The following is a 13,225-nucleotide window of genomic DNA, read 5'->3' on the forward strand; positions in this document are numbered from 1 at the left end:
TGGACGCCCCCTGTTTAGTGTGGAAGAGTAAGCCAAATTCCCTTTGGGGTGGTTCTCCAGCCTCTCGAGCGCCCTATAGTGGAGGCTCTTCCGCCGACAGTGGCGTGAGGACGCTGTTGCAGCGCTGCGCTTTTAACTTCAGCCAGCAGAGGACGCGCTCTGTACTCTTTGTCCCGCCGTGCAGAATCCAACAATCTGTAAATAAATTAGTTTTAATCAATCTGTAAATAAATTAGTTTTAATCAATCTGTACATAAATTAGTTTTAATCAATCTGTACAGAGCGAGACCTTGTCGGATGTACACAAGAGTAGAGACGACTACGTTGCTCGACAACCTAATGAACTGACATTCCAAATATGCAAATTAACCACCAAGGATCTTAATTGTCCACAAGAGTTCACCATTGTGTGCCGATGTATATGAATGGATGACATTCCGTTGATGCAAATAACGTCATGCGGGAATGTAAATGTGATTGAAGAGTGATTGTCCGTGACTGCTCTCTCACATCAATCATCACCGCTCGCTCTAAGTTGGCTAAATTACATTCCGTTAATCACACGATGACGTGACCCAGCGCTTGCTGCAGTGGATCACGGTTCGAATCCAGCGTCCGCCCTGGTTAGTCATAAACTTTATCTTTTTATTAAGATTTTATTTATTTATCCTGGAGAAATCCGACGAGCTATGAAGCTCTTTTTCGCAGATGTCCAGCGGTTTTTCAAAGACGTCCAGTAGTTTTCACTTATTTCCAGTAGTTATATCTGCGGGTGTAATAACCATAACATATGTATATACCCTTGTAAAATAAAACAAGTAGTGTTGAGTAGGATAGATACGAATGGTCTCAATTATATTGTTTTGTTTCACACTAGCCACAATAATGAGGATGGAAATGATAATTGATGAATCAATAGTTGTGAGATTTAAGTTATTTTGGTTAGGAAACTTGGCACCACAGACTCGAGTCTAATTTGTATGATCGTATCAAGTGTTCTTTGGACCGAGTGGCGCTCTGATTTATAATATATAACACTGGTCAACAAAAAAAAAATTCTGGCCTGGACTTTTGCAGCTGTTTTAGACTAATTTCAGGGTGCTGATTCCAAATCTGATCTCAGATTTGCTCTATCACATCTCATTTTATGCTATCGGCATACCCCATTTTCATTGATTTTACCCGAAATTAACTCTCTCACTTATGATTGCAAGTTGTTGCGAATCAGTGACTGCTTTAGTGTCAAAATATGGTGCTGTATTTTTAGGATAGTGTGTTTATAATATAATTTTATGTAGATATCCACATTTATTTAATATTTTTCTTCTGCAGTTTTTATTGAAAATGCAATATTTGATATCTCAAAAACCTGTGATAGACAAAAACTGATGCCAGATTTGGAATCAGCACCCCAAAATTACCTTAAAACCGTTGGAATACCTTATGCCAGAAAAAGTGTGTTGACCAGTGTATAATAGACTTGTTTTCATTAAAATCTGTCTCTTGGTGTGAGATTGAAGAGGTATTAAATCCATCCGTTACATGCGAGATATCTTAAGCATCTGGACACTAAGGCTGGCTTCTGTCATTGTGTTTAAAGAATAACTCTCTGGATAAAACAAATATAAAAATTAGTGACAGATACCTGTCGGTAAGATCACCTAAAGTCATTTGTAAGAGTAGGGCGTTGTGTGTGAACGTCATGGCACATTTCTCCACGTGGCAATCGTCGCCCCTACCCTGATACGAAAACTTGTCAAGACCCTCATGAAGAAAGAGGCATGATGGCACTCAGTTGATACTTTCCTCGGTAAACAACAATAAGAAGAAGAATCTCATGGCATGTTTTGCCAGTATGAAAGTATGAAAACTAAGAATAGGTTTTACGCTTTCTGGTAATATAACATTATTACCTACTATGATCAGCAAGAAATGTCTGTCCGTCCCGCACGTGACGTCACTCCACATGAGGCCCACCCCCTGTGCGTGACGTCACTGCACATGAGGCCCAACATTGATAGTCGAATATTTCGGATAGAATCAGTTTTTTAAATTACTAACCCAAATGATTTAATGGTTTGTTATTGAACCACGCGGAGGCCTGGTGAGATTAATCGTTAGGCAGATTAGATGCAATTGCGAATTTAATACGTAAAATGCAAAATACTGCATCAAATTAACATCGATTCTCCTATTTCGTTGCGTTCAAGAATCGATTGGGTAACGATTTAAGCGAATTATACGTGAAAGCATTGAGCAAATGTATTTGTAAGCCATTGTAACGAGCGAGATAGGACGATGTTATGGATGGAGATGGTACAAGCGAGATATACTTTCCAATAGATGGCCGAGAGGAAATACAAACAAACGGTCGATTCCACCATTGGAACCTCATTTGCCAGTAGCAAAATATGATAATTGTTTTTTAAATCCTTTATATTAAGTTCACTTGCTTGCTTGCTTGCGCTCTTACGACCGTGCAAATCTTTCGGTCGTTTTTTAACCCACTTCCCGTGATCTAATCGAGCTGACATTTTGCACACAGACTCGTTGTGCGTGACAATTTATTTTCAACATTGTAGGATTTTTTTATATTTAATTACCAATTGCTTAATGGTGGCAGGCAATCATCTGACCCATAGGTGGCAGCCATCTCAAGCCAGAGGACGAGAGGACTCTAGCCGCCACGCATATAAAGGATTTATAGTGAAAAACTTTGTTTTTACGGGTTAATTTTTTTACCCTTTTATCTGGCAACAAAACTGACACCTTTTTTTACGAGAAGTCATGTTTGCATTAACCACCATACCTGCAGTCGGAATGCAAACAAAAAACATAACTCTGATAATGTATGTGAGACTAGGCTCTAAAGAAAACTGTCTCGGGTGTGGACCAATCAACTTCAAGGACTGTGCATACATTATCAGAGTTATGGTTTTTGTTTGCATTCCGACTGCAGGTATTGTGGTCAATGCAAACATGACTCCTTGTAAAAAAAAGGTGTCAGTTTTGTTGCCAGATAAAAGGGTAAAAAAACTATTATTTAACGGTAGATTATTAATTCTATTTGCGATACGAAATCGTGATCATTAACGGTATTGCTGGGGGGAAAAGTGAGTGCAGTGATGGGTACTTGACGCACATCCCATGCTGATTTAGTGATGGGAGAGAGTTGTGATGAAAAAAAAACAGGTTTTACCCTTTCTGGAAATAAAACAGGTGTCAAGATGTGCAAACACCAAATGGAGACCTTTTTGCAAAGAGTCATGTCTGCATTAACCACACGTACGTGCAATGTGTTGTTGTGTTTGAAAATCTTAACACCTGTTTTATTGCCAGAAAGGGTAAAACCTATTCTTCTATTTTTCATGCTTTTGTAATGCGGGCGTAAACGACCTCCCGGAAGTGACGTCATGGGGGGAGGAGTTACGTCACGTGGGGGAGAGGGTAGAGGTCTATAAGGGGGGTAACCGGAAGCAGTGGGGAGTGATCGGAGACTGGGAAAGTGTGAGGCCACGCAGGGCGAAGGGTGAGAGAGAGAGAGAGTGGCGAGATCGCCACACACCCGGGCCACGAGGATCGGCACCGTCGGCCAACGGTGACCGACCCCCGGGCAGCAGGAGCAGCGAGGAGGCTGCAGAGAGCAGCGGGTCTGCAAGGGAGGAGTTGGGCAGCGGGGGTCTGCGCGACGAGACAGCAGCGGGTCTGCTAGGAGGGAGTTGGGCTACGTGAGCGACAGCAGCCTGGGGCTGCAGAGCAGAGAGTATATAGGGGAGTGCCGTGAGGGAAAAGAGATCGAACCCAAATAAAGGACACAGGACAGAGAGAAGCGTCCGAGTCTTTTATTACACTTTGATACTGTCAAAACAGGTCCCATGATATAGCTGCTGACCCCGAGCTTAATTGTTCTTATTCGTGTATTAATTGGTGATGTAAGCCCCTTTTAAACCTGTAAATTAATTCGATATAACGACGATGTGGAATTAAAGATGCGGTAATTGTAAAGTATAAGAGATGCCATCCTGGGAGGGAAATTTGGCCTTCTCTTCCACGCCGGTCAAGACGTTTGGGAATAAGTTCGGCGTACTCACAATTTGTCCCACCACCACCACCAGACACGCCTGTGGTGGACTGTAACCCAAATACGTTTGGGGTGGTTGGTTGGTGGTGGTGAGATTCAAAAGCGAATAAACACAAACCCACACACAAACTCGCACACACATAGACGTGTGTACACATACACGTGTACCCACACACACACGTGTACCCACACACACATACACATGTGTACCCACACACAAATCCACACACACATACACGTGTGTACACCCACACACAAACCCACACACACACAAATCCACACACACATACACGTGTGTACACCCACACACAAACCCACACACACACAAATCCACACACACATACACGTGTGTACACCCACACACAAATCCACACACACACACGTGTGTAACCACATACACACACAAACCCCCACGTTAATCGGTGCTTTATTTATTAGCGGCTTAAGTAATCGGTAGCAATGGTTGAGTGTTGAGGTTCGTGAGCGGTTTAAAGCGCCCGGAAGTACGTCACGAGGAGGGGGCGGGGCGGAAGGGGGGAGACGCGCGGGGCCGGACTTGCGGGTGGGCGCGTGAGTGGACGTGGGTACACACACACACACGTGTGTTTGTGTGGGTTAGTGTGTATGTGTGGGTTAGTGTGTGTGGGTTAGTGTGTGTGGGTTAGTGTGTGTGGGTTTGTGTGTGTGTGTGGGTTAGTGTGTTTGTGTGGGTTAGTGTGTATGTGTGGGTTAGTGTGTGTGGGTTAGTGTGTGTGGGTTAGTGTGTGTGGGTTTGTGTGTGTGTGTGGGTTAGTGTGTGTGGGTTTGTGTGGGTTAGTGTGTATGTGTGGGTTTGTGTGTGTGTGGGTTAGTGTGTGGGTTTGTGTGTGTGTGTGGGTTTGTGCGTGTGTGGGTTAGTGTGTGTGTGTGGGTTTGTGTGTGTGTGTGTGGGTTAGTGTGTGTGGGTTTGTGTGTGTGGGTTTGTGTGTGTGTGGGTTAGCGTGTGTGTGTGTGGGTTAGTGTGTGTGGGTTTGTGTGTGTGGGTACACTCGCGTGTGTGTGGGGGTTTGTGTGTGTGTGGGTTTGTGTGTGTGGGTTTGTGTGTGTGTGTGTGGGTTTGTGTGTGTGGGTTTGTGGGTTAGTGTGTGTGGGTTAGTGTGTGTGGGTTTGTGTGTGTGTGTGGGTTAGTGTGTGTGGGTTTGTGTGGGTTAGTGTGTATGTGTGGGTTAGTGTGTGTGGGTTAGTGTGTGTGGGTTTGTGTGTGTGTGTGGGTTAGTGTGTGTGGGTTTGTGTGGGTTAGTGTGTATGTGTGGGTTTGTGTGTGTGTGGGTTTGTGTGTGTGTGGGTTAGTGTGTGGGTTTGTGTGTGTGTGTGGGTTTGTGCGTGTGTGGGTTTGTGTGTGTGGGTTTGTGGGTTAGTGTGTGTGGGTTTGTGTGTGTGGGTTTGTGTGTGTGTGGGCTAGCGTGTGTGTGTGTGGGTTAGTGTGTGTGGGTTTGTGTGTGTGGGTACACTCGCGTGTGTGTGGGGGTTTGTGTGTGTGTGGGTTTGTGTGTGTGGGTTTGTGTGTGTGTGGGTTTGTGTGTGTGGGTTTGTGGGTTAGTGTGTGTGGGTTAGTGTGTGTGGGTTTGTGTGTATGTGTGTGGGTTAGTGTGTGTGGGTTTGTGTGGGTTAGTGTGTATGTGTGGGTTAGTGTGTATGTGTGGGTTAGTGTGTGTGGGTTTGTGTGTGTGTGTGTGGGTTAGTGTGTGTGGGTTTGTGTGGGTTAGTGTGTATGTGTGGGTTTGTGTGGGTTTGTGTGTGGGTTTGTGCGTGTGTGGGTTAGTGTGTGTGTGTGGGTTTGTGTGTGTGTGTGTGGGTTTGTGTGTGTGTGTGTGGGTTAGTGTGTGTGGGTTTGTGTGTGTGGGTTTGTGTGTGTGTGGGTTAGCGTGTGTGTGTGTGGGTTAGTGTGTGTGGGTTTGTGTGTGTGGGTTTGTGGGTACACACGCGTGTATGTGTGGGTTTGTGTGTGGGTACACTCGCGTGTGTGTGGGGGTTTGTGTGTGTGTGGGTTTGTGTGTGTGTGTGTGGGTACACACGCGTGTATGTGTGGGTTTGTGTGTGGGTACACTCGTGTGTGTGTGGGGGTTTGTGTGTGTGTGGGTTTGTGTGTTTGTGTGTGTGGGTACACACGCGTGTATGTGTGGGTTTGTGTGTGGGTACACTCGTGTGTGTGTGGGGGTTTGTGTGTGTGTGGGTTTGTGTGTTTGTGTGTGTGGGTACACACGCGTGTATGTGTGGGTTTGTGTGTGGGTACACTCGTGTGTGTGTGGGTTTGTGTGTGTGTGGGTTTGTGTGTTTGTGTGTGTGGGTACACACGCGTGTATGTGTGGGTTTGGGTGTGGGTACACTCGTGTGTGTGTGGGGGTTTGTGTGTGGGTGTGTGGATACACACACCTGTATGTGCGCAGGTCAACACGTCTGTGTGACAGGTTGTTTGGGTACACATGTTTGTGACGACGTGTGTGTGTGTTTGTGCACATGCGGTTGTGTGTACACTGTGTGTGTGTGGTTGTGTAAATGTGGTTGTGTGTACACGTGAGGTAGTGTACCCGTGGTGACGTGTGCCTGCGATGTTACGTATGGTTGTGTATAGAGTTATATAAGACAACACTTATGATATCTGCTTTCCATAAGTGCCGTACGTGTAGTCTGTGTTCTGTGCAGCTTTGCACGTCTTGCTCACGAATCGTCGTGAAGTTAGATTTGGTCGGTGAACTTTTTGTACTTAACATTTATTTTGCTCCTTTCACATTGGGCGCCGTTGACGCCTTAAGGATATTGAGTTATAAACATCGGAGATTATTATTCGAGTTGAATATAAATAAGCCGCGGTGATTGGGTCTAGAGCACATTGGTGTTGCAACCAAAATAACAAGAGGGAGCACGTTTTGTTCTAATTCAGTAACCAAAAAAACAACCACACGCAACACCATCCTTTGTATTCTTTGTTTCTTTCGGTAAAGTCACGCAGATTAAAAAAGAAAGTTATAAAAAAATAATAAAAACACAGTAATGTAGACTGTAGCCTGGTTATTAATCGGAGTGTACTGGCAGTCTATAATATAGAGTGTAGCAATGGTTATTATTTATATTTTTCATTTTTATTCACTTTATTTTAATATTTTTTCTATCTACGTGACTTTACCGAAAGAACCAAAGAATACAAAGATTAGTGACAGCAGTCAAAAATTGACTGTGTCCCTCCGTGGCAAGCCACGATATAAGACGTTGAGCTGGCAAGCAATCGGCGGCTGTAGGGGTCACAGGTCAGCGTGTGACCTCACCGATAGACACGAGACTGGTCAAGCATGTGGTGGCTGTAGGGGTCACAGGTCAACGTGTGACCGCGCCGAGAGACACGAGACTGGTCAAGCATGTGGCGGCTGTAGGGGTCACAGGTCAGCGTGTGACCTCACCGACAGACACGAGACTGGTCAAGCATGTGACGGCTGTAGTGGTGACAGGTCACGGTGTGACCGCCCTGAGAGTCATGAGACTGGTCAAGCATGTGCCGGCTATAGGGGTCACAGGTCAACGTGTGACCGTTCCAATAGACACGAGAGTGAAATCGGTCAGCCACGTTCACTCGGACCAAAGACAGGTCCTGATCCTTGCCAGGCTTGCCATGTTGTTGGAGCCAAGCTTTTTCTGCTGTTATATTGAGCGTTACCATTTATCGTGTATTGTATCTATATATCAGCCCAAGCCTCCTGTAAAACACGTGACCCCCCCCCTCACCTGAATCCCTCTCCTGTCCGCCACCCCTTGTGAAAACAGACGCCGCTCCTCCGTAAAGCAGCATCAAGGCCCTGATGCAGCCTCTTCCTCCCCATCCTCATCTCTCCTAACCCCTTTGTTCCTGTTTCTCCCTTTTCCATCCCCCACATTTCCCCCCCAATTTTTTGAAATCTTCTCTTTCCCCTTTTACTGTTCATCTTTCTTTCCCCCATTCATTATGCATCCACGACTCTACTCCCCCTTCCTGTGGTGTTCCACCGTTACAAAGTTGCAAGTAGTATTCACCCCTCCCCCACCCCCCGAACTTTTATCAAGGTCTGCCATGGATTATGGTACATTTCAATGGACTATCATCAGGTGAAATGACTTTAATGATGAAAGAAAGTGCACTGTTAAAAGCTGAGGAGCAACATTATTGGCCTGCACATGAAACCCTAATCTGACTACGACACCCCTCTATGAAACGAGTAATGTTCCCCGCCTGGGCGTGGTTGCCGTGAGCAGCCCATAAAGACGTGTGCTTTGTCGATTACCATTTACAGTAAGGTTTCCTGCCGTGTACAGAGATTTAAAAAAATTTGCGTGACTAGTTGATCATTTTCAGACGACAGTGCTGTCGTAGGTGTGGTAAAGTAGGCGACGCCGCTGCCTTCACTTGCTTCCTCCGCCTGTTGTTGCTGTTCCCTCGGTTATCAGGTTTGGAAAATGCTTTTCTCATGAAGTTGGGTTTTTGGACGCACAATGATAGCGAGAGTGTTTTACGAGCAGTCTGCTGTGAGCACGAGTGGAGACGACAGAGGTCCACTACTCGCAAAGTAGGACGTTTTGGCATGAGATATGAGGATACAATCTCTTTGGCACTTTTCTAAAACGTCTTTTAACGTTAAGTTAGCAAGTTGTAGTTTTCCATTGTTCGTACTGGGGACTTTACCATCATCATCATCATCAACATCATTAAGGCAAAACTCGAATTATTCCTTGGGGTCATTTGTTACGTGCACTTTGACGTACCTCTTCTCACATCCACTGTCATCGTCATTATCAAGAATCTTGTTCCATTGCACAGCGTGACGCAGCTCCTTCCCTGTGCCAGGACGCAGCGCTCGAAGACGAATGAGCGCCGTCGACTGAGAGATGACGGCGACGGTGCGTCGGCGTGCGCCCGTCCTCCGCTCCAGCCGTAACCTCGCGCGCGTGGCCGCCCTCTTCGCCCTCACGTTCCTGGTGGTGCTGCCGCTCTCGTGCCGCCACCTCCGCTACTCCCACTACTCCGACAGCGGCGGCCACGTGGCGCAGGCACAGGACGAGGCGCAGGCGCGGGAGGATGCGCTGGACGCGGAGCGGGCGCGCCGCTTCCTGCGGCGGATCGCGACGGAGGACGACGTCCCCCGCCGGCGCCGCCACCACGGCAACGGCACGCGGGGCGAGGGGCCGGGCGACTTGGCGGTGGCGGTGGTCAGCGTGCGGCGGCAGGAGCCCTATCTGAGCCGGGTGGTGGCGCGGCTGCTGGCGCTGCTGAGGGCGTGCGGGCCAGCGTGCGAGCGCCACCGGCTTCTCGTGTGCAACGTGCAGGCGGTGCCCGAGGACCACATCGAGGCAGGCGAGATCTCCGCGCTGGTGCACACCGTCGCCAGGTAAAACCCTCGGGACAACCGCGTTCATCGGACGGCCCACACGTTTTAATAACGTCTTGTTCATTGACAAGGGATGTGTTGCAAGTGTGTGCCCGCGGATTTATAAAATACATTGAGGTTTGTCTACAGTAGGGGTGGCCAACCTGTAACAGACCAAGAGCCAAAAGTGCCCATGAGTTCTGCAAAGAGCCAAGTGCATCAGTGTCGATAGAGCCGCGTGCGGTGGATTAAAGAGCCGCAAGCGGCTTGGGAGACGTCGTATGGCCACCGCTGGTCTACAGTATAAGACACTGAATTTGTCCCTCTGCGAGTCTGTAAGTCATTCACAACACTTTATTGAGCAATTGTCCTACAAAATTAATGGTTGATTCTGTCCTGTGGAAGGAACCAGGGAGCGATAGTATTAAATGGTGTGTACCACATTAAAACGTTTCAATGAAATAAAAAAATAAACTGTGAAGACATTTTTTTTATTGTGGAATGAAGAATGATCTGGGTAGCTAATACTCTAGTTTTCTAGTTTACGTATATAAAATTGCGTTTAATAATGGGTTTGACGTTTTATAGCAATGAACATAGGTACATTGGCAAGGTCTATGTTGGCAATCACAAAGCCAGCGGCAATTCCTTAATAATAATAACCTCTATTTTATAAAGTGCCTTTCATATTGAAGTATCTCAAAGCGCTAACCTTAGCATGGTTGGCATAGGTCCTTGTGCAAGGAATGAAATGGGGGACCCCCTCTCTCCAATTTCCCCGCTCTTCATCGCGAAGTGCTTGCAACCCTAGGGCCCTTTGGGCCCGGTGCAGTTGCACGGCCTGCACACTCTATTGCGATGGCAATCGCCGGCGGGCCATGAAGGAACTGGAACATTTCGGATTCCAGCATCGCTGCCACTGCGTTCAGGTTCTCGGAGAGCGACCCGGACGCAGGGAAGCCGCCTGCGCACAGCCGCTTCGAGAAGGAGAAGCGTGACTACACGTGGTGCCTGCGGCGTGCGGCGACGATGACGGCGGGCGGCGATGGCGGCGCCGTGGTGCTGCTGGAGGACGACGCGCTCCCGGCGGACGACTTCTTCCCGGTGCTGCACCACCTCCTGGGCGAGCGCCGTGCCGCGTCGCTGCGGCTGCGCCGCGCCCTCTACGTGAAGCTCTTCCACCCGGAGCGGCTGCAGGGCTACTTGAACCCCGAGCCGATGCGCATCCTGGAGTGGGTGGGAGCCGGCGGGCTGTGCGGGCTGGCGCTGATGGCGGTGTACCTGCGGCTGGCACGGACGCCCTTCCGCTGGCGGTTGGTCGCCGCCCTCGCGCTCTACGCGATGCTGTGCGTAGAGATGGTGGGGCGCCACTACTTCCTGGAGCTGCGGCGCGCGTCTCCGCACTTCTACGCGCTGGCACCCGCCACGGAGTGCTGCACGCCGGCCATGGCGTTCCCGAGCGCGGCGGCGGCACTCGCCGTGGCCGAGCTGCTCGACGCCGAGCAATGCGCGCCAAAGTACGGCAAGGACATGGCGCTGTACGCCGCGATGCACCGCGCCGAGCACGGCGCCCTTGTGCTGGAGCCCAACCTGGTACGGCATATCGGACGGTACAGCTCCCTGCGGTCGTAGCCACCGCCGCCGCCGCCACCGCCGCCCGCCGCCACTATCAACCCCTGCTGTTGTTGGTAGAGACTGCCCAGATATTGCCGAGTGGTGAATCTGAATGTGGGACCTGTGCCTGCGTAACATCATGCACATGTACAGCCCGTTTTGTCAACCCACCCGTGGGTGAGGATCTCCCCACGGCACGTGCTTCGTTTGCGTTTTTCTTGACCGTGGGGGTTTGGTCAAGGCGGGCAGCCATAGATGTGGTAGCAGAGTAAAGTCCTACGATGGGTATCGCTGCACTGCCCTCTGCTGACAAACTGCGGAGGACAACCGCGGAACCGCCCTTGACAACCCGGTGTGCTGCATAGCGTCTCGCGCCATAGCCCAAACTGCATTTATTTGACGTTACATCCAACCTATGCCGTCACGCTTCTCAAGGTGTCTATTGCAAAAGAAGTCTGTTTCGGGTCCTGCCAGTTACATTTAATGCTATAAACATGATCTTATTTGTTGTGTAAACTCGTAATGCTGTGATGTACTGGAGTCACTCGGTGTGATGTTTACATGTGCGTGGTTAAGTTTGCTAGAAAACCCGTCTGACACGATTTCATATTTTTTTTCCAACAAATGAGTGGTGATTATATATTCAGGAACTAGTTAAAAAATGTGTATGGATGGGTACATTGTGCAGTGCTTTTTATAGGTGACTTGACACCGGTCAGTTCGGGGCGGTGAAGGTGGTATGGACCGAGGACCGGTTCAGATATCATTTGCCACCGTTTAGCCATGGCCAAGAATCCAACTCAGGTTTGGCAGCTTCATAGCGTAGTGCGCTAACCATTGCACTACCGCTGCACCAAAGTTCAGTAAAAATTCAAAGCCATCGTGGTCAAAGCCGCTGACCTCCCAGGGCCACACCTTGCCGACGCTTTACTCCCCTCCGCCGGATCCCACAGCAGCCGCTGCACAGTAGACACAGAGAGAGAGAGAGCTCTTTGGTCTTCCCCCATATTTTCCGTTCATTAATATGGGGCCGTCCATAAATGACGTCACGCACCTAGGGGTGGGGGGTCAGATATTTGTGACGATGTGTGACGAGGGGGGGGGGGGGTTTGAGAAATGTGACGTCACATTAAAATGCGCAAGTTTAAATAGATATAGACAACACGTTCTACTTAATTAAATAGATTTTTTCATAAATGTTTTCTCCTACGACATCAGAGTGCCGCGCCACATAAATACGCACTACAATGACAATAGTTTAAAGCGATTTGAAGCATGTTTTATTTGGGGGGGGGGGGGGCAGAGCTTTGTGACGTCATATTTGAGGGGGGGGTCTGACTTTTTGTGATGCCATGTGACGAGGCAGGGGGGGGTCAAAAATTGTCCAAAATCGTGTGACGTCATTTATGGACGGCCCCTAAAATTACATGATTGTGGCACGGCATTTGATGCTGAGAATATGTAGTTATTTGCCTTTTCCACTTTGATAAGAACAAAGGTTTACTGTTTCATCACTCCAAACATCTGCAATGGGGATTACTTGAAAAAAATTTCGGACGGGTACTTAACGACTCACCCACCTACGCAATTCGAGAATATTTTTTAAAACCACGAGGTCACGTGAATATGTTGCAACGAACCGTACAGGGATTTCAAAGATTCTCACGTGCACGATTCGATGCGAGCATCGTGAGCGCTAGTATCGATTTTCAATCGATGAAACGGTGTCTCGTTGAGAGCCTACTTTCTAATTTCGAATGCGTGGGTGGTTTTTTTTGGTCAATGTGCCACCACAAGTGAGCCTGGTATGTCTTGTTCATGTAACGTCCTATCCAGTTATTATATCGGAGGCGGGGGGGATAGATTTACTGGAACTTCAGCTCCAATGATGGAATTTTTTACGAACTTAGTGATGAGAATATTCGTCCACAAAGTATTATTTGTATTTATTTCAGTCATTACGAAAACCACAAGGCGTGCCGATGACTACGACTGCCCGATCAAAGACCAAAGCTGTGATGAGACGAAACTAACTCGTATGAATGGAGACGCAGACTCATAACGTAGTAACATTACATTTCGATATTTTACTAGGTTATTTAATTTGAGTGTGTCCTTCTCCTGATTTTCAGGCTTGCTTGCCGTGCCATCGCATTCGCAG

At 48.1% G+C, this 13,225-nt stretch overlaps 2 protein-coding genes across 4 annotated transcripts in view; one reads left to right on the forward strand and one right to left on the reverse strand.

Moving 5' to 3' along the window:
• Positions 1-9,108, reverse strand: part of LOC144719416 (glutathione S-transferase theta-3-like) — a 23,188-nt gene extending 14,080 nt beyond the window's left edge. The window contains exon 1 of one of the 2 annotated variants that reach the window (XM_078595315.1): positions 8,849-9,108. The gene's annotated coding sequence lies outside the window, so the exon portion shown is untranslated. Of the gene's footprint in view, positions 1-7,837; positions 7,930-8,848 lie in introns of those variants that run through there. The other variant, XM_078595314.1, reaches the window with a different exon arrangement.
• On the forward strand, positions 7,428-12,149 carry LOC144719415 (GPI-N-acetylgalactosamine transferase PGAP4-like). Of its 2 annotated transcripts, XM_078595313.1 has the most exons (3): positions 7,428-8,533; positions 8,931-9,471; positions 10,380-12,149. In XM_078595313.1, exons 2-3 carry the CDS (start codon positions 8,972-8,974, stop codon positions 11,080-11,082), a joined length of 1,203 nt encoding a protein of 400 aa, XP_078451439.1. In that variant the 5' UTR covers positions 7,428-8,533; positions 8,931-8,971; the 3' UTR covers positions 11,083-12,149. The 2 variants fall into 2 exon arrangements, with proteins under 2 accessions (XP_078451439.1, XP_078451437.1); XM_078595311.1 differs by having other exon boundaries at positions 7,428-9,471.
• Positions 12,150-13,225: the final 1,076 nt, after the last annotated feature.

Source organism: Lampetra planeri, chromosome 6 (assembly GCF_965212315.1).
Source record: "Lampetra planeri chromosome 6, kcLamPlan1.2.h2, whole genome shotgun sequence".
Taxonomy (NCBI): Eukaryota; Metazoa; Chordata; class Hyperoartia; order Petromyzontiformes; family Petromyzontidae; genus Lampetra; species Lampetra planeri.